Source organism: Symphalangus syndactylus, chromosome 2 (genome assembly GCF_028878055.3).
Source record: "Symphalangus syndactylus isolate Jambi chromosome 2, NHGRI_mSymSyn1-v2.1_pri, whole genome shotgun sequence".
Lineage (NCBI taxonomy): Eukaryota > Metazoa > Chordata > Mammalia > Primates > Hylobatidae > Symphalangus > Symphalangus syndactylus.
Window position 1 is genome coordinate 63,301,680 of NC_072424.2, and position 27,528 is coordinate 63,329,207.

General features: G+C 42.7%; 1 protein-coding gene across 2 annotated transcripts in view; it reads left to right on the forward strand.

Annotated features, from left to right (window-relative positions):
- NT5E (5'-nucleotidase ecto) overlaps window positions 1-27,528 on the forward strand; it is a 45,570-nt gene that overhangs the window by 14,360 nt on the left and 3,682 nt on the right. The window contains exons 2-8 of one of the 2 annotated variants that reach the window (XM_055257632.2): window positions 3,121-3,343; window positions 7,284-7,472; window positions 21,278-21,475; window positions 22,483-22,637; window positions 24,627-24,732; window positions 25,636-25,785; window positions 27,108-27,308. In XM_055257632.2, the coding sequence (XP_055113607.1) occupies window positions 3,121-3,343; window positions 7,284-7,472; window positions 21,278-21,475; window positions 22,483-22,637; window positions 24,627-24,732; window positions 25,636-25,785; window positions 27,108-27,308 (1,222 nt within the window). The remainder of the gene's footprint in view (window positions 1-3,120; window positions 3,344-7,283; window positions 7,473-21,277; window positions 21,476-22,482; window positions 22,638-24,626; window positions 24,733-25,635; window positions 25,786-27,107; window positions 27,309-27,528) is intronic. The other variant, XM_055257642.2, reaches the window with a different exon arrangement.

Here is a 27,528-nt window from a genome sequence, read left to right on the forward strand (position 1 = left end):
CTTGTTAGTAATTCTTTCATTCATTCATTTATTCATTCAACAGTGAATCCCTGCCGTGGTAGTACTAACTACTTGCACTGTGGTAGTGCAAGGGATACATTTGCTGTGCAAGTAGTTAGGAATTTTTTTTTTTTTTTTTTTTTTTTTTTTTTTTTTTTTTTTTAGTGCTTTGTGTGGGCTAGGCTTTATGCAAACGTACAGCCAAACACAGAGGTTAAGAACTTTGGAATCAAACCGAAGTGGTTCTAGTCCCAGCTCCCACTTACAAATTGTGTGATCTTCAACAATTTGTTTAACTTCTCTAGATCTCAGATTTTCTCATCAGTAAAATGAGCGCCGTAAGAGTACCACTCTCACAGCATGAGATCAGATTTTCTGTACTCTATACAAACTCACTTTCCATGACGCTGGCATGTGGCAAGTGCCGACTCAATGCTGACTCGTTTCCTTAACTGCTTTTATTTTATTCGTTCACTGCCCTTCCAGAGGAAACTGCGGTTCTGAGATGTGCCCTGGGTCACTGCTGAGGAGCGGGAGGAGCCTGGGAGGGAGCTACCCCTGCCTTGTTTCGTCACACTTTATGTGGTGGGTGTCAGGAATGAGGCTGGAGGGGAAGGCAAAACCAGATCCCTAAGAGCCCCATGGACCCTGCTTAGGGTGTTTACTTCTATCATAAAGGCTGTGCCTCTGTAGAGACCTAAGGTGGAGAGTGCCAAGGTCAGGTTTGCATTTGAGAAAAATTTTTCTGGCAGCAATATAAAGAATGGTTTAGCGAAAGAAACGAGAATAGCTGGAAACCGAGTTAGGAGGCTGTGGTAGACCAGGAGCACACTAAGGCAGCAACAATAGGTGGATGGAAACTGGAGCATTTAAGGGAGAGGGATGCCAGAGGAAGTGATGGTGAGGGAGAGGGGAGAGGGCGGGACTCCAACGCACCAGGGTTTCTGGCTTTATTGACTGGCATCTTGGGCCAAGACTGTGAGTCACAGGGAAGGGGCTTTGAGCCTGGTAAGCTTGGGGCACTTTTGAGACATTGGGAGGAAATGACACATGGCAGTTGACATACAGATCTAGACGTCAGGAGAAAAGTCAGGGCTGGAGATTTTCAGTTTACAGTTGAAGGTATGAGTAGGAATGAGATCATTTACTCAGTCCATCCCACCACATTGAGCACCATGAATCAGGGGCTCCTCTCCCCATGGGGCAAGAGAGTTGAAAAGACAGTCAAAGTCACTACTTTCAGGAGGAATAGGCTCAAGTTAGGATGGGGAGGTGAAGAAGGCATCAAACAAATCAATGAAAACTATAACTTCAGTTATTGCCAAGTGCTAGGAATATAATGTTGCTGTTAAACTGCAAGGTGGCTAACAAGTTGGATAGTCTTTCTTGAAGAACTGTAGAAACATTCATTAAAAACAAAATAAGTTTATAGTTAAGCAAGAAAGTTATTGTACTATAACAAGGGAGACTTATTTCACCATAGGAAAAAAAATGATAACATTCTAAGAATAGAAGGAAAAAATAACAATTACCCAAGCCTGCAAGAACCTGTAAGACCAGATCAGCTTTTAAGAGGAAAGTTAATTAGATAACAGGAAGAGGTAAAAATGAGTAGATCATGAGAGATGGGGGAAAAGGCAAATTTAGAAATTCTGAATTTAATAGGGGAGACAAATATGTAGGAATGTAAACATATTGTGCTGCTTTCTATGCATAAACACATTCACATGAGGATGTATACACAACCCTTGGAGGCACAGGTACTCAGTGAATGCCTGCGTGCCAAGGAGGGGGACAGCACTGAGCAGGAGAGGTGGCAGGGCCTGGTGGCCCAGGAGCACTTATATAGTCAGGAGACTGATATAAAAGAAAGACCCTGCTAACATGCCATTACAGAGTGTGGAATGAGCAAGGAAGGAAGAGGGTGAGGCTGTAAGAGAGTGCACAGGGCCCTCATTTAAATGGACGGGTCACCAGCCAGGACTTCATGCGTGTTCCTAGATGACCCGCAAAGTGAAAGGAAACTGGATGTGGTATTTAGAAAGTCTGAGATTTGCTGGTTTAAGTACTAAGTTAGCAAACCAGCCTTGGCAGCCAGAGCAGGTAGGTAGGGGGCCAGAGGAGATGGGTGTATCCAGGAGGCCAATGGAGGAAGGAGAGGAAGGTTTTCTGGGAAGCCAGCTGACATGTCATGCTTTGTCAGTGGGGCCTCTGCATGGATTCCCCCCACTCCCCCCCAACCCCCAACGCACTACGGGGAGCTGCACAATGACAGACAATGGGTAGTTTTGTACCCAGCAGCCACTCCTCAACCAGTGAGGAATGGGAGAGAGATAAGAAGGTGGGAAACAAGGATTGCTTGTCACCATCCCTGCTCCCCCTGAAGCCCTGAGCTGGGAGCAGGTTCAGAACCTGCTGAAGGTCACGTAATCATTTCACCATGGAGTTCTTCCCCAGATGTGAAACTGCTGGGACTGGAGCAAAGGGTGCCCAGAGCTGACTGGAGAAGGAAGCCAGAGCCACACTGGAACACCTGGAGACGCTAGCTCCTGCCCGCTATTGAGGATCTTCATCTTCCCAGAAGAATTAGAGGACCACAGGAGTGCTTGGGAAGAAGCAATTGTGGGAACCTAGGTGAATGATGACCGAGGAGATGAAATGAGGAAGGAGGTCTTTGGTCTCTGCCAACCATACATTTCAGGTTGCCTTTTGCTAAAGTCCTGCTGATGTTAATCATTCTCTCCAGCAGATCGTGGCTTGAATCATGGGGTCTGAAATGTGGGTTTATGAGAGAAAAACAACAGGGAAAAATTGGGCAGAGGCTGGTAAATGTGAACATTCGAACCTGCCCCCAATCTGAGATGGTGGGACAGTGGACCCTGGCCAGCTCTCCAGGTATTGTGTATGCACATTGGCAAACCACCTTTATTAGGTGGTGTGACACCTGGGTAGCAATTCTTAACCAATATGATGATCTGAATGTTCCTGGGCCTGACCCAGGTGAGGAGGACACAAAATCATGGAATATATCTCATAGAGCTTAGTCAGTTTTGGGAAATACTGGACTAATGTTATGTTTTTAAAGTATGTAATTCTTTTTTTCTTTTCTGTTTTATCTAGGCACTGGGAAATCATGAATTTGATAATGGTGTAGAAGGACTAATCGAGCCACTCCTCAAAGAGGCCAAATTTCCAATTCTGAGTGCAAACATTAAAGCAAAGGGGCCACTAGCCTCTCAAATATCAGGACTTTATTTGCCATACAAAGTTCTTCCTGTTGGTGATGAAGTTGTGGGAATTGTTGGATACACTTCCAAAGAAACCCCTTTTCTCTCAAATCCAGGTATTTTCTACTTTTATAGCACTCAATGCTTGAAAATAGATGCCCTAAATCACAGCTTGGCATTATATTTATGGCCTGTAGATAAAAGTAGGAACAACTGGGTAAATAGTGCACTAGAATAACACTGATAAAAGCAATCTGGTAAATTCGATGCTGTTGTTCCAAGATACTTCTTAAAGAGATGTCCTCCTCTGCTCAGTGAACTTCTTTATTGACAAAAACAGTATCTTTGTCTAATTCAGTGCTTTCAAAATGGGAAGAGGAGACAATTTATAGCCAGTGCTAAACAGTATAGATTCATTTACTAGAGAATGAGAGCCTCAAAACTCACTGCCCTTCTCCTGTGGAGCCATGAGCAAAGAGCCAGGGTTTTACCTCAATTTACCTTATCGCTCCTTTTCTAGGATGATTCTTAGATGTCCAGCTAACTCACCTTTCTCGCTTTTCATTATTCATCTTGTTTTAATGACATTCTTGTATCTGACTTTCTGGGAAATATATATAGTGGTCTTATGATATATATGGACATATATAAGTGTATGTATATACATTTATAGACATATATACACATATGTACATATAATATATATAATCTTAAGACATACACATACATAATTGACACATACACATACATACATATAAGACACACACACATATATAATCTTAAGATCCTTCAAGAAACTATTTTGAGGCACTTTATAAGAACACTTTTTGAAATACTTTGGCAATGAGAACAAAAATGACATTTTCTTTAAATTATCCAAATTAAATGTGTTTCCATATTTGAAGAAAAAAAGGGAAACTAGTAGCTAGGGTTATCTAGAAACATGAGTTTTCATTAAGAACTAACTGATAAAGGACATATAACTGACAATTCAAAAATATATATTTATTGTTGTTGTTGTTATAAAATAAATAAGTCCAGGCCATTGGAAACAACAACAGAAAAGTCAGCTGTGTTTGCTGAGAGCAGCGAGCGGGTCCTGCAGCTGGCATAGAGGCAGAGATGGAGGCAGGGTGGAGCGGCTGGGGCTGGAGTGGTCAGTGAGAAGAGTGAGAGGACTTGCTAAAGAACCCCCCAACCCCACCCTGGCGTCAGGTTTACTTGCTGAAGAACCTCCTTGGTCCCCTTGAGAGCTGTGTAAAACATCCCTGGGGCACAGGACATTCCAGAAGTGAGGTCAGAGTCACATGCTAGGATGCAGGCTCCATGGGGGCAGCAACCTCTGCTGTCTCGCTATTGCCCAATGGACTGTGCACAGTGCCTGGCATATGATAAGTCCTCAGGAAGCATTGCTGGGATGAATACATGAGAGCAGGAAGGTATAGGGGCCACAGTCACAGAACAGCAAATAGTTCCATTTCCTGGAGCATGGGTTCTGACTAGGAAAAGCTAGAAAGTTGGGTCAGGGCTAGATTGTAGGGCTAGATTTGGAGGAAAGCATTGTCTCTTCTTTAAAAGGCACCCATAAGGAGGTAGGAGGTGCAGGTCTTGGTGGAAAGGCACAGCAGCTCCAGAAATCAAACTGCCCCAGCTGGGACTCTGAACAGCCCTTTACCAGGCTGTAACAGAGAGGGGATCCAAAGTGACATTGCTGTTTCCAGCAGCTGCTGGAAGAGAGGGCTGCATTTTGCAGGGCCCAATGTGGGGGGAAAGGGATGGGGTGGAATAGAATGTTTCCAGGAGCACTGCTTCTTCCAAGACTACAGGCCCAGCAGCCTGGTGTGGGTTCTTCCTACAGTTCTTTGACCCTAATCAAGCCCAGTTCTCCCAGTCCTAGTGGCCTGGGCACCCACAGGGGTATAACTTGTATTTCTAGCACATTTAATCTAATTTATTTTAGCTAGATCATGAAATACCTGTAATACAACTCTCCTCATGACATCTTGAAATATAACCCGTGCTTTGTATATATGGGATGCCTGGTCCTGTGAGGTTCTGATATAATAGAGGAATACATTCCTTTGTCCTCCGAGGCATTTCTCTGATTTTTTTTTCCTTCTTGGCAGCCATACTTTAAGCAAAAGATGGTAGCATACTCTCGACATTCAGTCATTCTCCTGGGTACCTGTCTGTGTGCCAGGCACTGTTTTAGGCACCAGGGATACTGACCAAAAAAAAAAAAAAGTTGCCCACTGGAGCTTACATATTCAGTGGGGGAATCAATAAATGAGTAAATGGTTTGTTGGGTCAGAAGGTGGTAAGGCCGTGGAGAAGAATTAAGCAGGAGGGGAATGGCAAGTGCAGCATGGGGGAAGTTGCACCTTGTTGTTTCAAAGAGATGCTCAAGGAAAGGCTCACATAGAAGGCAACATAGCACTGAGGGTCAACGGGGAGCCCTGGGCTTCTTGGGGCAACCAACAGGAATCAGATTGTCCTTGATGTTCTCATGATAGACAACGGTGGCAAAACTACAACTCTTGATTTTTCAACATTGCCTATGAGTTACTGACAACCTTACCAGTCCAACACATCTGTGAGCTGCTAATTATTAGGTTGTCATTCTGGGGCGTCCCTGGCTGTGATGTCCGCCATGAATTATCTTCCATGATAATTTGCACTTGTGGAGTTGGCTAATGTTAAGGATTCAGGAGTTCCCCTGCTGAAGCACACAGACATTCCTAAACATCACAGTGGAACAAGGGATGCATTTCTAATAAGTCTTGTTACTCTTTGGATTAGTACTTTTCAAACTGGAGTTTGCAGACTCCTGCATTTTGAAAGCTTTTAATGAGATGTCATTCTCCCACTTTCCTCCCCTTGTTTAGTGTTAGTTCTTAGAAATCAGCATAAGAGAGTCTGGATCTACTGGAGGACTCCCTAGTCACAGAGTACCAGACATGACTTCAGGGCAGCATGTCTGTATTTGCAGTCATCTTCATGCCAGTGATAGCCATAAAACCTCAAAGCTTGCTCAAGTGTGGCTACAGAGCCAGTTGGAAGAACCAGTTGCCTTGCCTCACACAGAGAACCTGGGTTGCACAATGAGAGCCATGCTTGACTATTGATAACAAAAGGCTATCGTTTGTTACCACTATGTGCAGTAATAAGCACCCAGAGAAGAACGTACACAATCCCAGTGCCAGCAACATTTAGATGAGGCCCCCATGATTAACACAGCGATCAGTAATGCTCTAATGCTGGCATTATTTATTTATTTATATATTTTTTGAGGCAGATTCTCGCTCTTGTTGCCCAGGCTGGAGTGCAGTGGTATGGTCTCGGTTCATTGCAGCCTCCATCTGGCAGGTTCAAGACATTCTCTTGCCTCAGCCTCTCAAGCACCTGGCATGTGCCTCCACGCCTGACTAATTTTTGTATTTTTAGTAGAGACAGGGTTTCGCCATTTTGCCTGGGCTGGTCTCAAACTCCTGGCATCAAGGGATATGCCTGCTGCAGCCTCCCAAAGTACTGAGATTACAAGCGTGAGCCACTGTGCCTGGCCTGCTGGCGTTAAAGAGAACAAGACAAAGTTATCAACTGCCGTGTTAAAATAGGCATTCAAGGAATACTTCCTGACAGTTTTAAGTTTGAACACTGATTATCCCAAGTTTCCAACCAACATCTTGGAGTTGCTAATACTGTTTTGTATATCATGCTTACGTGCTCAGGCATTTTCTGCATTGGTATTGTAGAAGTTGAGATGTACAAATATATAAAACAATATCTGAAGCCTCCTCATAGTTTGCAACCGAGTTCAAGCAAAACAATATCCACAACCTTAAACTAATACAACATAAAGTGAATGTAACGAGGATATTGCTTTGAATTTTTATTTACTTCTTAGGGGTTTTGTATTTAATGAATAAGTATGTTTTGGTTGTACTGACTCTTGAGCTTTAGTAACTTAAGGTGTTTAACCTCTGCATGTTAATATGTATAATAAGTAATATAATAAAAATTGTTATGAATATCCATTTTATTTATTTTGTTCCTTAGGGACAAATTTAGTGTTTGAAGATGAAATCACTGCATTACAACCTGAAGTAGACAAGTTAAAAACTCTAAATGTGAACAAAATTATTGCACTGGGACATTCGGGTTTTGAAATGGATAAACTCATCGCTCAGAAAGTGAGGGGTGTGGACGTCGTGGTGGGAGGACACTCCAACACATTTCTTTACACAGGTAATTGTTTCAAAAGGATTGCACAGGCAAGGATGTCCAGATAAGTACTTTGTCTCTTTTGCCTTTGTAACTTATCATTCTTTTTACTATTTAATATGTAATGTATATTATATGATTTATAATATATTATATATGTAATATACATTAAATGGGAACATGTGTAAATCTTACAAACATTACTAAGAATTTATTGGTTTCATGATAAGTCAATTCCATATATTTATGTATGTGATAAATATATGACATAAAATATGTATAAAACATATATATACCATACATATGTAAAACAAAAAGACTATTGAGCCCCAACCAAGTCATTTATGATAGATTCTTATCAAAAAGCACCATGTCATATAAAAACTTTAAGCATAAACAAAATAATGTAAATAAGGGCCTTTATAACTCAAGGTGGATTTGATTTGTAGGTTGCACAGGTAGCAGAAGCTGGAACTCTGAGTGTGAGTCCTAACTCTGCTGCAGACTAGGAATATAAGTATCCTGGAAGCCACATGACCCTGGGTCCTCAGGAGAGCATGCACTCTTCCTACCCACTACCTGACTACCCCCACCACTCTCTTTTTTTCTCTCTCAGATTGGTGTTAAGTAGTTTTCATTAGAATAACTCTTTTATGATTTTTCCACTTTAAACCTATAATGTCCCAAAACTTTTGAATCTGGTTCCACCTTTCCCACTTTCCCCACCTTGCACTGCATAGATCTTTGAAGTATGCCCAAGGAAAGGAAGAAGAGACTGGTAAACAGTTCTTCTGTCTATCAGCATTCGCAAGGAAGGTTTTAGCGTGGGAACAGCCCTCCCCTTGAAGAGGCTCCTGCTTCTACCATCCTTATGTGGACTGTCAAAGACCATGCTATTTTGATAAAAGCAAAACTCAAAATACCCCAAACAGTAAGAAGGAAATACCCAAAAACATTAAAAGGGATTATCACTAAGAAAATAATTTTTATTTTCTTTCTAGTACTTTGGAGTATTTTCGAATAATGAATGCATGTTACTTTTGCAATCGGAAAGCAAGATATAAATTAGAAAAAGGAAAGAAACACAATATTGGGTCAAAAGTCCCCATTCCTAATTCACTTGAATGACTTTGAGCAGGTCACTTAGCATCTCTGAATCTGCTAGCTTAGCTTCAAAATAGGGGATGATCATACTCAAAGTTCCACGTTACTGTGAAAATTATATGAGATGTACAAATATGTGAGAGCAGTTTATAAGCTATAAATAGCTATATTCTGGTATGCAGTGTCATAGAGGTTGCCTGCTTATAAAAATACGTCAGTCAAAATCATAACTCACAAACTAAAGTTGGCCTTCACTTAAGAAAATACCAGTATGAATGTGTGCTAATTAAATTCCTTCACAAATATTTTACTTCTTGGTAAACACAGGCTAAGGAATAATTTCAAACCGAGTTAAACTGAGAGGTTGTGAAATCAATTTATGGGTTATGGCCAGTAGTAGGGCTTTTTTTTTTTTTTGACAGATAAGACTAAAATAGATTAGGCACTTATGTTACTCTTAAGAATGATAAATATTGTTCCATGGGAAAAGATGTATATAAGATGTCGAGAACAGCCCCAGGCACATAGCAGACAATCCATAAATGTGATGAGGATGACAACTAGCACTGGACATTATTAGCATGGATAACTTGCAATCAAACAGCTTCAACAACTCCATGAGGGTTAAATGAACTAAGAGAGCCAAGTCTAGGAAATAACTGGATCAGGTCATTGGGAAGCACTGGGTAGGGGTGAAGACTCAGTGAAGTCCTTCTGACTCTACCACTATTGGTGGGGTCCTTTCAATGCCTGATTACCCTCATCTGTGGAATGAAGGTGGTAACAAGAGTACCTATTGCAAAGGGTCACTGTGACTTAATATGTGTAATGAATGTATGGGTAAATGGCCTTAGCACAGGGCCTAGTATGTTAGCTGTTCTTATTTTAGTTATGTGCTGGCTCACTGGATAAGACCTGTGAAAACCCAAACCTTAGCTTTTCTCTGAGGCAGTGTCAGCACTCTTGGACACACAGTGGGAGCTAGATATGTCTCCTCCCCCTTCTTCCTTTAGAATAATGGTTTCAAAATGTTTAAACTGTGACCCGTAGTAAGAACATTTTAGACAGGGAGCCAAAACACACAAACATATATGTGTGTGTGCATTCACATACAAACGCGCAAAAGCACACACACATACAAGTGAAAGAAAACTTTCACAAAGCACATGGAATGCACCCCGACTTTTCTATTTTACTGTTTTATTCATTTAATGCCAGTTACCACTCGTTAAATTGATTTTCTTGTACTATAGCTAATCCATGTTTCTAAAAACTCAGCTTTAAATGGGACATGACCAAAATAATGCATGAACACTCAAAGGAGTTTCATCCCTTCATTCAGATGTGAACATTCCTGTGTTCCCCTTGACTTTTCTTTACACCATCTTAATCAATGCTGTCTTACAGCAACAATTAGTCATTCATAGCCTGTGGTGTGTGTCCATCAATGAGTGTGCCCTGATAGACCTGAAAAGATTGGGAGACCATGCCCAGCTTCCCATTATTTCTGTAGCCTGTCCTTTGTTCCCATAACAGTACAGTCATGCCTTAGTATCTGTGGGGGATTGGTTCTAGGACTCCCCGTGGATACCAAAATCCATGGCTGCTCAAGTCCCTTATATAAATGGTGTAGCATTTGCATATGACCTGTGCACATCCTCGCATATACTTTAAGTCATCTCTAGATTACTTATAATACTTGATACAATGTAAATGATATGTAAATAGTTGTTATACTGTATTGTTTAGGGAGCAAAGACAAGAAAAAATATCTTTATATGTTCAGTACAGATAAAACCATCCTTTTTTAGAAAATATTTTTTGTTCATGGTTGGCTGAATCTAACAATGCAAAACCCACAGATAGAGATAGCCAACTGTATGAGCCTTTGCTAAGTAGATAAATTTAGTTAAAGATGAAGGACTGGATGAAAGAAAGATTTGAGGATAAAAAATTAGAGTTTGCTTATCTGTAAATCTTGAAGTAAATAATTACAGTCTCTGAGAAAACTGAGATAACTAAGACTCAGTCATTTCATGATTGCTTCACGTTTCATGATTGCTTACCAAGATTAAACTTGTTCTGATGAAAATCTTCACTTTTCATACTCACTGTTTTGATGAGCGAACTTAACAATTAAAGGTGTCTGGGCACAGCAGCTCACGCCTATAATCCCAGAATTTTGGGAGGCTGAGGCAGAAGAATTGCTTGAGCCCAGGAGTTCGAGACCAGCCTGGGCAAGATAGGGAGATCCCATATCTACAAAAAAATTTTTAAAAATTAGCCAAGTATAGGGGCATATGCCTGTAGTCCCACCTACTCAGGAGGCTGAGGTGGGAGAATTGCTTGAATCGGGGAGGTTGAGGATGCAATGAGTTATGATCGCTCCACTGAACTGCAGTCTGAGTGACAGAGTGAAACCCTGTCTCAACAACAGCAACAACAACAAAACCATTGAAGGTAATTCCAGGACACAATAGGGATGAGGCATATTTGCCTGTTTAAATAAACTTTCCTGGCTTTAAGAAAACAACTCTGCTGAATAATTTTATGGAGTTAGAATGACATTAAAATAATGAATCTGATAAATATGATTAGTTAATAAAAATACAGTTAAAATAATACATCCCTTGGAATTTTAAATCTTACTGAGAACCATTTCTGCACACACAGTATCCAATATACAAACACACATGGAAGAAAACCTTTCCAAAGCTCATGGGTTGCACCCTCATATTTTCTGTTCTGTTATTTGATTTTTTAAATGCTGGTTACCACCCATTACATTAATTTTATTGTATTGTAGCTTGCTCATATTTTTTTAAAACTCAGCTTCAAATAAGGCATGACTAAAACAGTGCATGAATGGATCCCTTCCAAATGTTGGAAGTTATTCCAGTTCCTTTCCTTTCCAAGTACCGTGCATATGCAGCTAACCCTAGCATTGGCTGACCAGTCTAACATCAGAGTGAAGAGAAGGGAACTTCCCTCTACGAGGCTTACGAAATGATAAAGTTACAAAGATAAGAGCTAAAATGCAAATGCTTTCTCTAAAGAAATTAAATCCTAGAGTCACGAACTGGTCCATGTTGCTTCCTTTAGAGAAAAAAGTAGTAAAATGAGCGCAGTTTGAAACCTGCAGCAGGTACACCAGGGGACTCTATTCTCTGTGCTGTCCTTGAAGGGACTCCAAAGATGCTGTTTCTCTGTTTGCCTCCCAATATTTTAACTGAGTTTTGGATTCCGCAAATCAATCTGGCTAGCTGTGGCCTTGGGTGAATATAAGCACCAGTTTCTATAGCCACAAGTTAAAGGGATTCGAATTGTTAATTCTGTTATCCCTCCCATTCTAACATCCTGTTATCTAGAAAGTCATCCATACACAGAGCCTGAAAGCTTACTTTTCAGGATTTGGGGAAATAAAAAAAAAATTTGGTAGAATACCTCATACTTTCGTTAGGCTACTGATATGAACTTAATTATTCCTCTAACTCCTTTGAGGCTCAGACCATCTGTCCCCCATCTTATCATTCTCATCTAATCACCTCCAAGCAATGTTCCACGTCACTGAGAATTTAGCACCCAATTTCCTGTCTTCTTCTCCACTCCAGCTCCTGCCTTCACCTGGCAGAGTGTCCATGTGGGTAGTTGATCTAATACCCAAAGTTCAGAGTCCCTTGATCTCCTCAGCCCAGTGACTGACACCTCCACTCCATTTGAGCAACTTCACTTCTGGGGCCACAGGCTGAGGCTTGATTATCTCCAGAATTTCTCCATGTCCATAACTGAAATGGGATAGTTCCCTTGACCCCTTCGTGAGACTCATGAAGGGGTTGTCTTGTTTACTCATCCTGCAGCTCTCAACTCCTCACGGGAGGGAGAGCACATAGGTGAGTAGGTTCAGAGGGTGGCACAAGTGCTTCTGGGTGCTGGAAGGAGTAGAACTCTGTGCGGCCCCGTGGCAGCATCTAGGTGAGTATCTGTGACCCCTGGAGCCCCAGAGGGCATGTGTTACAGTGTGCTCTTTTAGCTTTGCTCTCTGTGGACAGCTTAAGTGTTTAACAGCTCAATGTGACAGCCCTCTGTATCCTGAACTCTTGTTCAGCATCCAGGAAGAATCAGCTTGCACGAACAAATTGAAGATGGTGAATGTGGAGAATTTTATTGCTGATGAAAATGGCTCCCAGTGGGACGGGGAGCTGGAAAGGAGAGGGAGTGGGAAGATGTCTCCCCCTGGAGTTAGGCCATCCCTGGCTGAACTCTTCTCCGAGGTCCTACCGTCAAGCCATCCCTCTGAAGTCAAGCTGCTTTTCACCAGTGTCAAACTTCTTCTCTTCTCTCCTTCTCTGCCATTCCACTGCCAGTGGATCCTGGGGGTTTTATGGGGACAGGATGGGGAGCAGGGCGGGCCAGGGTGATTTTGGAAAAGGCAACATTCAGGCAGCAAAACGGGGATATAAAGTTCTCACTTTGGGCCATGGGTCCAGGCTTGAGGGTGGAGCCATTGCCAGGGACCCCACTCTTTTCTACCTAGTATTTCCCTGCCTCCACTCTCCAACTCTCTTATCACAGGCCTCCTATCCATAAATCTTTCTCACTCCCTTATTTTTTTAGAGCTCACCTTCAGCCTTATGAAACCTCAAGTCTTTTGAATTCCTCTTTCCCTCCCAGTCCAGCAGGCTTCACTTCTCTCCTTGCTAGCCTGGAAGTGTCCGTTACACCCTTGACTGTGTCGAGGCTGACACATGGAAGGCAGGTGTCCAGTATTGTTAAATGAATGTTAACAAGTGCCACTTCTTTAAAAAGTAAGATTTCTTTATTTGATTGATCAGTTTTTTTTAATTATCTAATTTCCATTGCTTCTGGATTTAGGCACACATATTGAATATAAAATTCAAAACTTTTCATGTATCTAAAGAAATAATTTTAATGACCACAGAATTTTGCTCTTAAAACAAATGGAGCTTGCAATGTAATTATAACTAAAACAGACTACAAGCACCTGCTGCGTTTTCTTCATGCTGCCATCAGGCTGGTGCATAGTCTGATGGGATGGCTGCATCCCTGCTGTAATAAGAATAAGTAAAGAGGGTGGGAGACTGTTGTTGGTGTTTACAATCATTATTCATCTCTCCATTAATTTTCATCCTTGCAGTTGAGATAATCTTGCCTTTTAGAACAAGAAAACAATCTTATTACTTACAACATTCACAAGACAGGGAAACACGCCTCAACAAAGAACCACTTCCTTTGGGCATTTGATAAGAACTGCTGACATCTGTGTTTATTAAGTGATGTGGGAGAATTAACCAAGGGGCAGAGGTGTGGGTGGTAGCTTCAAAGATAATTTCCTCACTGAGTGTGGTTGGGCATGTTGGCAATCCCAGTGTTTGCAATTCCAGTGCTTTGGGAGGCTGAGGCAGGAGCATCACTTGAGCCCAGGAGTTTGAGGCTGCAGTGAGCTATGATTACGTCACTGCACTCCAGCCTGTGTGACAGAGAGACCTTGTCTCAAAAAAAAAAAAAAAAAAAAAGGACTTTGCTTTCCTGGTCTTTTTGAATGTGGTAAGCACAAGGACTTATTTGTACTGGTGGTCACCCACTTGGGTCCTTTCAGTAAACTTCTGGCCATGGCCCAGCCTGAGCACCTGCTTCCTTTATAGAGCAAAGCCAGAGCCTTCTGGTTTGTAATTTTTGCAGCCACATAACACTGATCCATTTTAGCTGTCTCATGAAACTGCTTTCCAGGATGAAGTGAGACTATCCAAAACCAAAATCTAAAAAGAATGACTACAGAACAAATGGCAGTCCAAGGTCATTTGGCAGGGTTGAATTATAAGGAAAGGTGATGGCCAGCTACTGTGAAGTCTTAAGCCCACTCATAGATACGAATCTCTTACCAGGACTGAAGTTTGTGTTTCCTTAACTTTTCTGCTTGATGGTCTTCTGCAAAGGATCTCATTTCTCCAGCTTTCACTGAGAAGTGGCATGGGGTTTTGGAAAGTGCTTTAAACTTGAAGAACTGGTTTCCTCTCAGGCTTAGCCACCACTAGCTGTCTGACTTTGGACAAGCTACTCAACCACTCTGAGCATCAGCTTTCTTTTTTTAAAATGGTGACAGTGAGAGGGCTACCTTAGAGAGTTGTGGAGATTAAGTGAGATAATATATGAACAGAACATATAAATATGTCTATATTAGACATATTTGATCTGTTAAATATATATATTGTATATATATATATATAGAGAGAGAGAATATTAGAGAACTGACATATTTATCTTAGCCCTACTATGTTCTAGGGCCCAGTTCTGCTCATGTATTATCTCTCTATATATATATAGTATTGAGAGAGAGAAAGAGAGAGAGAGAGCTAGAGAAATAGAAACCAGTAGGATATATCCTATCTGAAGAACTCTAATACAGGTATTTCACTGAACAAAATGGTTTCTCCTTAAAATGTATTCCAACACCAATTTCCCCTCCTTGCTTCTCATACATATTAATTCACAGAAATTATATTGGTCATAAGGCGGTAGGACTATGAATAATTTTTTTCTTCTGCATTTGCCAAATATTCTGTAATGCTAGTTTTATTTTTATAACAAATTTTTAAAGTCCCTCTAAACCCTATAAAATTAACCACTAATTCTAAACTTGAACTGTAATACATATTTTTGTTAAACAAAAAAAATAAGATATCCTAAATTTGAGAATCTAAGCTACATTCACAAAACGACTAAATGTATCTTCTTACTTTTAAACGATAAGAAACCAGGAATGCAGTGGTTTAACCCAAGCAGCCTAGGTATTCTTCACTCATTTCTCTTGTCCTCAGTATATGTTTCCCCCAGGCCAAGAAACATTTATGGCTAGGAATTCATGACTGCTCATCTGTAAGACACTCTCCAAGTACTCTGTCATGATTTGGAACCAGAGCTTTGGCCGTCCATTCCAGATGACCTCCAGGTTCTAAGCTTTATCTGAAGTACTCCACACTGCATTGCGCACCAGCATGATGGGAAGGAATGACTCAAGGGAACTGGTCATTCAGACCACTCACCAACTACACACAGCCTTTCACACAGCAGTAGACGACCATTGTAGGAAGACCTCTGGCCAAATGCGTATATATAAGGAGTATATCAATGTATGGTCACAGTTACCTCCTTTTTAATCTCAAGAAATAAAGTCGTTACTTCTGAAAAGAACACCAGTAATGGAACTACACAGGCATGCCAAGATGAAAATTAATCTCTCTCTCTCTCCACCCCGTTCTTTTGGCCACTGCATTTTAATAGGCCATAGGGATAGAACCAGAAGGTAGCTGTGTTTTGATGATTTTTGTTTTCTTATTTTTAAACATTGCTGTATAGAAGCCTGTTCTATAATGTAAGAAGTGAATAGGAATCCTAATATTTGGAATGATGCTGAGCCATGGAGATGGCCAGATTCCATGTGAAGAGAAGAGGCTGGCAGAAAGCTAAGTATTTGCTCGCTTTCCCTACTCTGTATTCATGGAGCAGCCATTCCAAAAGGTGATGCACCAGACCATGGGCCTGGTCCTGCTAGGCGGTGGAGATCCAAAACTGGGCACTCACTGGAGCTCTGTGAAGATCTGTTGAATGAGTGACTAAATGTGTGGTGAACTGTTCCCTACCTACAGGGTGCCCTGCTTTGCCCAGCCTGTCAGGCTTGGGTACAAGCAGATAACCTGGATTGCATTTCATGAGGGCTTTGTGCCCACTCTGGATACTACCAGAAGATGCATAATCTCTTTTAGACTTCCTGGGTCATCACTGAAAGGCCAGAGGCAAGAATTTGAGCAGTAAATTGAAGCATGTGCAGAGTGACATAGTCTGGGCATAGATAACAGTATCTGACCCCTCAAATTCCCTAAAGTTGACATGACAGCTTGTGCATTATGGTTTGGTACAGATGACTGAAGAGACAGTGGTTGCTCCTCTGGTTGCTGGACACCTCTTGAATGGGCTGTGATGACCGGAGAGCGTGCTCTGTCCTGGTCACCTGAAGATGCTCCTAGACTAGCAGAAGCAGAGACAGCAGCCAGGCCTGACTGGACAGCTGGAGGGACTGGGTGCAGGGGACTTCTAGGCCAGAAGTTTCTGTGCTGTGCTCTGAGGGGCTCTGGTGGCAGGAACCTAGTCCTGGGTTCCAGCTCTACCGGTGTACAGCTTGAGGAACTCAGCTTTCCTGCTTTATTGGCTTGCCTTGCCACAAAGGATTTCTTGTGTGTTAAAGATACTAATAGCTTAAAAAAAATTATTGATTTAAACCACTAATCAAATCTTTGGTTTTACAAATTTAGAAAATAAAATTAGGCCCCAGGGACTAAATGTCTCTCCCATGGTCCAGAAACCAGACTGAAACTGAGCTAGTAGCAAAACCCATTCTTCTGTATCCCAGCTCCCAGTTCAGGTTCCTCTTCACTAGCTCCCACCCAGCTGCATAGTTGAGGACATTGAATTGAGGGGACCTGGGGTAGAGGGCTGGCACTCAGGCATCGCTGGCTTCTACAAGATTCCACCACAGGGAAAGCATCATAATCATGTATGATCCATAGAAAGGTGTTTGCTAAACTCCTTAAGTTGTCATTCAACAAACATTTATCTAGCACCTACCACATGCTAGGCAAATCCTACAGACACAGCTGCCCCTGCCCTCATGGAACTAAATGTCTTGAAAGAGATACTGGCCCTGATCGGATTTTTTAAAAATATATAATTATGCAAATAAATCATATTATATATAATTACAAAGCATGGTATGAAAGGAAAACTACAAGATGCTGTGAGAGCGTATAAAAGGAGGACTTGGCCAAGTCTAGAGGATCATCAGTGAGCGTTTCCCTGATGGACTAACATTAGGGCGAAGATCAGAAAGATGTCCAGGAGTTACCATGGTCAATAATCACTGTTAATCTTTATTAAGCATTTCCCTTGAGTCGAGTCAGGCTTCACTTGCTGCATTAACTTCTTTAATCCCCACAATAACTCTGTAAGGTAGGTGATTTTACTTTTTTTCCACTTTACAGATGAATAAAGAAGTAAAAAGATGTAACTAATTCACATATAGCCCTCTGGCTTCAGAAGCACTTTACTCCATAAGGTTCCTGGGCACGTGCGTGTGGTCTAGGAATGAGAAGATGCTAAGAATGCTGAAGGGCAGACTGAATGTTCCAGATGAAGCTGGCATGATAAGAAAGGGCCACATCATGTAGGTCTTATAGGTTAGGATATTCATGTTAAAACTGTTAATGTTTTTGAAATATCTAAAAACAGGAAGTGCATGATCATATTTATGTTTTAGAAAGATCACTCAGGCTGCTGTGTGGAGACTGGAATAGAAAGAAGCATAGAAGAGACCTACAGAGACTAGGAAGCTGTCACAGTAACCTAGGCACAAGACAGTAGTGGTCAAGACTAGCTTGCTTGAGGAAGTGTAGAGAAGTAGACAGATAAAAGGAGCATCCAGGGAGTGTGCACTTCTAAGTAATTTAAAAGAAAGAGTCAAGTTCCTTAGAAGCAATCATTTGAAATAACCTAATTACCAATCCTTTTTATCCAGTCCTCTTATGTGGTCCCAATTCAGGAATTCTTAAACCAGTTCTTGTGTTAAAATCATAGCATGGACTGCCTTACAACATTTTATACTTCAGTCCATTGAAAACCACATCAGGCCAGGTGGGTGGCTCATGCCTATAAACCCGGCACTTTTGGAGGCCAAGGTGAGAGGACTGCTTGAGCCCAGGAACTGGAGACCACTGAACTCTAGCCTGGGCAACAGAATGAGGCCCTGTTGAAAGAAAGAAAGAAAAAAGAGGAAGGAAGGAGGGAAAAAAGGAAAAGAGGGAGGGAGGGAAGGTGGAAGAAAGAAAAAAATAGAGAGAGAAAGAGAAAGAAAAGGCTGCTCCCTGGCACTTCTGTCTATTACCATGTGACACGAGAAGGGCAATTGTCCAGACCCACACTTAGGTTCACCGCATTCCTTGGCTCCCAGGACATAGTCCTTTGAAGTTCCTTCAAGCACCCACTCCATGCTGGGAAATGCAAACTTTATAAACTCCAGATGTCAGTCCACAACTCCACAGCCCCGTTGGGTTTGGTTCCTGAATGAATTCTCGGCTAGATGACTGGAATAGAGTTCTGGTGAACATCTTCTTTCCTGCCAAGATGACAAGTCAGGTTTCTAAAGACAGATGTGTAGCTCTTTGTGGAAAAAATATTCTGGGCACGAACATCTTCAGCTGAACAGCATGGAATGGTGGGAAAATGTGAAGCCCTGGACTGGTTTCTGTGTCAGTGGTTTCCTGGGACTGCCGAGTTGAAGGGGAGCAGAAAGGGCTCATCTGTGGAGGAGGCAGAGATTAGCCAAACTAGACCAGCTATCGCCCCCGCTGCATGGTTAGCATCTTCCTTATTGTTCCTGATTAAGCCCATTTAATATGCCAACGACAAGAGGATCATGGAGGTATTTCCAAATGAATGAATGTTTTCTGGAGCTGAGATTGCTGGCTCCTATTTGCATAGTGCATGCTGAGGCATCTGACCGGATTACTGGATTCCTAACTTTTACGTTCTTTTTAAGCTCAGATATTTCTACGGAAGGCAGAAAGATAAAGGCCAAAAAAAGATCAGGCTTGCCTAGCTCTTCGGTTTCCAGGAAACTGACAGACTCCTGATATCTGCAACTAGTGCTTTCTCTCCCTGGGAGGGGCGTTCTCCGCCACCTTGTGGACATTTGGGGAATTGCACCGCCCAAGCATCTGTAATCAGAGGAACTGACAGAGGCTGCCATAACCACCTGGTCCCCTGAAGTAAAAACCAGGCACCAGGCTTGCCCGGAGGAGGACCAGCACATAGCAGAATGAGGCTGAGTAGGATGTTAACCTTCCATGCTGGTCTTCCATTCATCACGTCGTCTGCCACTGTCACAGACAACACCTGCATCCACTACAGATGGAGATGGAACAAAGGCTTTCTCTGGATCTCAAGTTGGGTGCTTCTGTAAAAGTAAAGTTCCAAGACCTTTTTCTTTTTTTTCCCCAACGAGAGCAGGAAAATTGGACATTAATATTGGCAACAACTATTTCCTGCTTGTGAAGCGTCGGTATTTGCAGTGCTTCTGCCTTGTGGTTATTGAGCTGAAAGGGGGGCTGCTCTTGGCATAGGAGCATGGCAGGATTGGGTTCTTCATAACACGTTACCCAGCTTGTCTTATGTGAAAAGAGAAGCCCAGAAAGAGCTTGGGACACAAACATGCAAATCCTGGGTTTGCATTTGATTTGTTAAGTGGCCTTTCACAACCAGCTTGCAGACTTTAGGAAAAAAAAATACACGGTAGGCTTGTGGGTAGTGGAGAAAACATAAGCTCCAGTACCTCACAGCCTGGGTTTTCAGTCTGCCTCCTCCCAACCCTCATCACATACCAGATGTGTCACCGTGGGTACTCTGTCTATGACAATCAATTTTCTTGTCCGCAGAGTACAGATAATAGAGGACCTGCCCCATGGGAAGCTTGGAGGACTAAATGAGATTAAGCCCAGGGCCTGGCTCATGGCTGATTCTCGTAACAGGTCCATGTGTGTAACCAACATGTGCTGAAGTTCTCTGGACCCTCTGTAAATATTTAATAGGAACGACTAGCCATGGGTATGATGAGGGAGATGATAGAAACAGTAATGGGGTCAAATGAATCTGTCCCATAGTCTCTAATTTGAAACAGCTGAACTGTGCCATTGTCTCCTTGGAGGTAAGATATAAGCCACAGAGTGCCTGAAGCAGGTCCACAGTTAAGGAACTTAAATGTGCTAAGTGATTAAAGGCTAGGGTGCCTGCTCCCTGTATGGCGACAGTCTCCACCCTCCTGCATACTCTCCGCTACTCCAGGCATTGGTGGGCCTCCTAGCCTCTGGGTGATGAGCAGCTCCCACACCTCCCCTTTGAGACAGAGGCCTGCAGAACCTGACCAGTGTGAGGGCTGGCTGGGGTCAGGAGTGTGCATGCTTGTTGGCCCTCAGGGTGAATGTGGCTCTTCTAAAAGACACCTGAAGGGATGCAAAATTTAGCAGCAAACCCCAAGAACAGCTCTTTGTCATCTCTGCATCTTCTACTAAAGATTTTAAGCTCTGAAGTACATGTCTGGAGTTTCTAGAGATTGCTATTCCCTTATAAGGGAAAAAATACACTCTTATTGTATATTTATTAAGCACCTACAATGTGCCAGGCACCCAGCTAGGGAGTTTATATATTTAATCCTCTCAACTGCCCTGTAAAATAGGGATTGTTTAAAATGGATTTCATTTAAAATGGATTTCACCCACTTTATAGGCAAGGAAACTGAACTACAGTATGGTAAAGTGGCTTGGCTAATCCACCTGGCTAGTAAGAATGGAGCCACAGTGGGCCTGGAGGATACTCTTCGCAGCGTTCCATCTTTGTGTGCCCCACAGCACAAGCACAATGCCCGGGTCTTAGGAAGAGCTTGGTAAATGACTGCTGAGTTGAGAATGGTAGGATTCATGTGCCAAAAGGGCATTCGGAAATGGGCAAATGCCCAGAGAGGGCTCTGAAAGACTAACTATGTAGAGCAACAGATGGCAAATCATCAATTTAGAACTCTGTCATCCAGCCAGTGGCCTGCTGGCCTACAGCCAGCCATGTATGTACAAGGGCTGACTTGATCAGCTGTGGCTCTTTTATTTCAGGCAATCCACCTTCCAAAGAGGTGCCTGCTGGGAAGTACCCATTCATAGTCACTTCTGATGATGGGCGGAAGGTTCCTGTAGTCCAGGCCTATGCTTTTGGCAAATACTTAGGCTATCTGAAGATCGAGTTTGATGAAAGAGGAAACGTCATCTCTTCCCATGGAAATCCCATTCTTCTAAACAGCAGCATTCCTGAAGGTAAGTGAAGTTCAGGGGAATGTTCCACCAATCTAAAATTTAGATGGCTGGATATTTTCCTCCTTCCCATTTTTTTCCTTTAATGTTTCAGGAAAAGACTATAATACTGTTGAAGAATTTAGCTTCTTCCTTGAGTTTGCCCTCTTCATGGATAGATTTAAAACACACCCAAATGCCAAAAGCCCCACTTGCTTCTTCAAGTCTTCTCAGCATCGGATTCCATACATCACTGCTTCCTCTGCCTTTTAAAATCTTGATCCTGACATGCAAAAGCCACTCTCAGCTTGTGTTTACAGGAGAGATAACTGAACTAAAGGGGTTCAAATTGGGCAGAGCAGGGCTCAAGTCCTGGCCCCCCAACTAGAGGCAGTGTGCCTTGGGCAAGTTGCCCAATCTCATGAGCCTCAGTTTCTTTATCAAATGAGGGAGTACCTTATTTTTATGTCTGAGTCTCAGAGTAAAAATACATTTTTATATCATTGATTTTCATATGTATACAGAACACAATCCTGTGCTTGTCTCTCACCTTCCCTTTTCTGTTGACTATGATCACGTCAGGAAGGTGAGGTGCACAGCACCCAGGACAGCCTGTAGTCACAACACAGGCCTCTCAGTAGCCAGATGGGTAAGGGGCCCAGGACCACGCTGACAGCAATAGCCCAGCTGCACCTCAGCAGGCCTTTTATAACTGCCCCTGGGCCTTTCAGAGCTCCTACCGCCACCACTAATGCTGTCCCAGGTGGGCCAATGGGTAGCTCATACAGATGTGATGAGTTGGTAGATGTTCATAATATTCTTAAATTAAGATGCATTCCAGGTCTTATTACCAGGAAACAAAATAGAAGTTCCTAAGGAAATTTCATGGTCAAAACCAAAATGCACACAAATATGGTAAAGAAATATGTTCTCACAGCAAGTAAGATAGATGATGTTTCATTCCTTTTCCAGAATTTAGCCCAGTGTGAGATTTGCTTTAATTGTAGGCTAACTTCTTTTCTTTCTTTTAGATCCAAGCATAAAAGCAGACATTAACAAATGGAGGATAAAACTGGATAATTATTCTACCCAGGAACTGGGGAAAACAATTGTCTATCTGGATGGCTCCTCTCAATCGTGCCGCTTTAGAGAATGTAACATGGGCAATCTGATTTGTGATGCAATGGTAAGTCATCAGCAGGAGTGGATATATGCTAGGGAGGAAGGAAATTAAGAGGGAAGAGTAAGGAAGGATGTGAGAAGGGATAGACTGATAGCTACAGAATGAGGGATTTCAAAACATTTTTAGCCAGGGTGGTGGCATGTCCCTATAGTCCCAGCTACTTGGGAGGCTTAGGTGGGAGGATGGCTTGAGCCCAGGAGGCTGCAGTGAGCTATAATTGCACCATTGCACTCCAGCCTGGGCAACAGAGCGAGACTCTAAAATTAAATAAATATGAAAAATAAATAAAACACTAGTGCCTAAACAAAAGCCTGATGTAGCTTCATACTCAGAACCTTCTTAAGGTGCTGGAAGGAGATCAGGTAACCACCAACATATTGCTTTACAAGAACTAAAACCTTTATTTTAAAGTGTTCTTAGATGTCTGAATTTTGGATGTTGCTTTCCTTTTGTAAGATGATGCAAATGCACAAACTCTGCTACCCTGGAGATATCAACATAATAGATAAAAGCATATCTGCTTGGATCCAACTTGGCCAGACTGTTTTTCCCTCATCTGTTCACTGGACTCCACAGAACCTTGGCCTTGTGTGACAGGAACCTCTTTCACAGGCACAGAAAGACAACACACAGTTTTAATGGTAATAACAAGTCCTATGGCTGAGGAAGATCAGCTATGAAGAACAAGACCATCTACTTGTCTCCAGGCAGAATGGCCATGGTAGCTCTCTGGGGGCCTTACTGAGCCAAGGTCTCCTGTGTCGGACTACCACTTCCATGGGCTCACAGCCTGCACCCAGGGAAGTCATTTCTGTCAGTGCTTGGCATGCATTGCCCAGTGCCCAGGATACAACTGCACTCAATAAATGTTTGCCATGTTAAATGACAACAATCATGCTCATGCCAAGACCAGACTCATGGTGTCTCCTCGGCATCATGCGGTCAGTGCCAGAGAAGTAGTTAAGGAGAAGCTGGTATATAAATGTTAAGAGAAGTCTGGAGGGAAACAACCCAGGCTCTTGACAGTGTTACCCACTCTGTTAAAGCGGCTAGAACAAAGGAGAGCTTTTGCTTTTTATTTTATTTATTTATTTATTTTTTGAGACGGAGTCTTGCTCTGTCGTCCATGCTGTAATGCAGTGCCATGATCTCAGCTCACTGCAAACTCCGTCCCTCGGGTTCAAGCGATTCTCCTGCTTCAGCCTCCCAAGTAGCTGGGATTAGAGGTGTCCACTACCATGCCCAGCTAATTTTTGTATTTTTAGTAGAGACGGGGTTTCACCATGTTGGCTAGGCTGGTCTCAAACTCCTGACCTTAGGTGATCCACCTGCCACAGCCTCCCAAAATGCTGGGATTTACAGGTGTGAGCCACCATGCCTGGCTTTTTGTTTTTTTTTTTTTTTTTTGCTTTTTTTCTCCTAAATGAGAATATATTCATTTTATTTCATATAACTAAACATATATTTTGTAAAATAAAATGGATGTGATTCTCCCCAGTTTCAAAAGGCGGTCTCTGTCTTTCCAAAACTGCCAACTTGGGAATCAGCTGGAGACACAGACATGGAGGCCAGGTTCTCTTTGGCATGAGGTCTGGTGTTGAGCAGGCTCTAGGGCCAAGCCCTCAGAATCAGGAAGAGGGCATAGCTTGCCCTGGAGAAGCCTGTGCAGGAGTGGCTCTGCAGGACACCTTGCATGGGAGGCCCAGTCCTGACACCAGGGCTACAACCGAGAGACCATTTTACTAAGGCCACCTGGCCTGACAGTATGGGATTTTTAGGAGGGGGAACTAAGAGTTTGACATGGACTGGTAACAGTATATTTTTACTTCTGGGAGCATAAAATTAGTTCTAATTATAGTTGAGAGATCCCTGGGAACACAGCAGCAGGTGAAAAGTACCTTTATTTCCTCACTAGAGCTAACCAGATTCCTGAAGCTGATCCTAAGGAAGAAGAACCAGAGTAACTAGTGTAAATCTGTGCTACTGTTGCAGATTAACAACAACCTCAGACATGCGGATGAAATGTTCTGGAACCATGTATCTATGTGCATTTTAAATGGAGGTGGTATCCGGTCGCCCATTGATGAGCGCAACAATGGTATGCTCCCAGGCCCAGCTCCTCAGTGTGTCATGTTCTCTCTCTGATCTCCTTTTCTGCTGTGGTTCTTGCCCTGAACACACCCACGTGCAGCCTCAGTTCATCTCTGCTGCCAGCCATGTACCAGAATGTCAGTCCTTTAACTTAGGGTTAGCCATTATTAAGGTCTAAAATCTAGCCCGAAGGACACACACAAGCTTGTGTGTTCTTATATGTATTCACACACAGAAGCTGCAGGTAAGGTTAGTGGAACTCAAACTTGGTCTGAATTTCTGACTTACAAAGCTATACTAGTTGTTTCTGATTTATGCAAAATAACAACAGTCGCCACCTTGGCATCTGAAAAAGAGACAAAATCACCAATCTTCTGTCCTGCAAAAGACATACCACTGGATTAAAATGTTACCTTAGTATATTTACAGATATCCAAGATTATATCATATGGCAAAACAAATCAACTACACAAATACTCAAGACACTCTTGTAGCCCTCCCTGATTTACTGTGAAAACCAATCAGTATCAGTATAAGGCCCCAAACGCATCCCATTGTCAGACAACAGGGACAGGTTGCAGGGACACATTGTCTGGAGGAACGGAACAATGCAAAACAAACTACTGGAGATCCAGCCCCAAGCTAGCAGATCTAAGATTGAGCATGGTGAACTGAGGCACAGCCATTTGTGAGCTCCCGCCATCTTGCCCAGTGATGGAGTGCAGGGCCAGAGGCCTCCTAAACTCATTCCCTCCCTCAGTGTCAGGAACCACTTAGACATAGCTGATGATGCTCTATAAGCCTCCCCATGTCCCCCTCATTTCTTCCCCCAGCACTGAGGGAAACTGGTCATGGTGTAAGCATTTTCTCAAGTTATTTTCCTTCTTGCCTCATCTGTGACCACCCTCAGGCACAATTACCTGGGAGAACCTGGCTGCTGTATTGCCCTTTGGAGGCACATTTGACCTGGTCCAGTTAAAAGGTTCCACCCTGAAGAAGGCCTTTGAGCACAGCGTGCACCGCTATGGCCAGTCCACTGGAGAGTTCCTGCAGGTGGGCGGTAAGTCACCCATCCTGTAGGGCTGGCCCATCTAAAGTGATGTGGCATTTCCTGCTGGTTGGCTCAGCTTCCCCTTCACCAAAATTCTTGTGGTCAAGTTGGTTTGGATTTTTCCCCACCCAACACCAATACCTTATCCTTTAATGGCTGTGGACTCTCAGAGCCACTGAGATTAGGTTGGGGTCAAAGCCCCAAAGCCCTGGCAATAAGCAGTATCTGCCAAGTCTGATTTGGACATCAGGTGGGCCCTCTAAGCAGGTCAGCTGCTTTGAGGTCTAGTTTCTAATAAAATCTTAGTTATTTAAGCATTCAATATATATATGTTTTAAATCCTCTCCTCTGTTCTACTCATCATTGCCCGGAACCATGCCAAGATTTACAGGAATGCTGTTCAATCTGTATTAACCAGGATGATTCCTGGAAGGAACAGCCTACTGCACAGACACACCTGATTCTAGACACACCTGGTTCTAATCCCATGTGACCTGGGGCAAGTTCTCAACCCCTCTGGGCACAGGGAGAAAACCTTTCCTGTTTATCTCATGGGCTGCAGTGAAAGTTGAACGGAAATAAATGCTTCCTAAATTGCCAAGGGCTTCTGAAACACTTTTGTTAATAATTCCACAGTCCAGTGAATTAATCCTTTAAAAGCAATCTTATTTTACCTGGAAACCATAATCTGGCCTCATTTTTTTAACCTTAGGTTGTGGTCCCGCTTGATTGATAGAATTGCTTTGCTGAGTTCTCCTCTGCAGAACACATTGCTGTTGAGATTGAAGGGCTACAGAAGGCAGTGGGGCCCTATCCTACTGCCTATGGGGCAACCCAAACATCCTCCATTTTCCCAGAAGGGAGTTGAGGGAAAAGCAGTTTTTTGATGCTCTAGCAAAGTACTGCATAGCTCTATGCCTTGTGAAAGTCACCCAATCCCAAATGACCACCATTTAATGGTCTTCAAAATTGTAAAATGCTCTGTGCCTCTGATCTGTTTCTCACTTTCTAAGGCCATTGAATCAATTTAGTAAGCCAATTCAGCATTTTAAGGGAAAAACAGAAAAAGATGTGGTTTCTCCATGTAGAGTCACCCTTTGCCCATTCTGGTCCAGAGCTGGTTTTCCTTCCAGTGGTTCTCGTACGTCCTGGAAGGACTCAAGAATAAAGGGTGGCTGCAATGTCACAATTCTCTTGATAAAATTTCACTCAGGTTTAAACCAAAGGAAAAACCACAACCCCATGCCCCAATTCTAGAGTTTGGCCAAAATTCCTTAGGAAACAGAAATCTCCCTTTGGATCTGGTGAAAACAGACTCATTTCTTTTCTAGGAATCCATGTGGTATATGATCTTTCCCGAAAACCTGGAGACAGAGTAGTCAAATTAGATGTTCTTTGCACCAAGTGTCGCGTGCCCAGTTATGACCCTCTCAAAATGGACGAGGTATATAAGGTGATCCTCCCAAACTTCCTGGCCAATGGTGGAGATGGGTTCCAGATGATAAAAGATGAATTATTAAGACATGACTCTGGTAAGCATGACTGTCTCTTCCTTTCTCTAAAGAACAACAAAATTGGGCCAAGAAAGGGAGCTTCTAGTGGTGCCAGGAGGGCAAAGTGACTCCCTGTATTGCTGACTGCCCTCCTGCTTTGCTTGTTGGAAAGCAGCAGCACAGCACAGCAGAGGATTATGTACCCTGTCACTCCCCGAGCACACACATGCCTTCATCCAACCCCAGAGAGAAAACATTT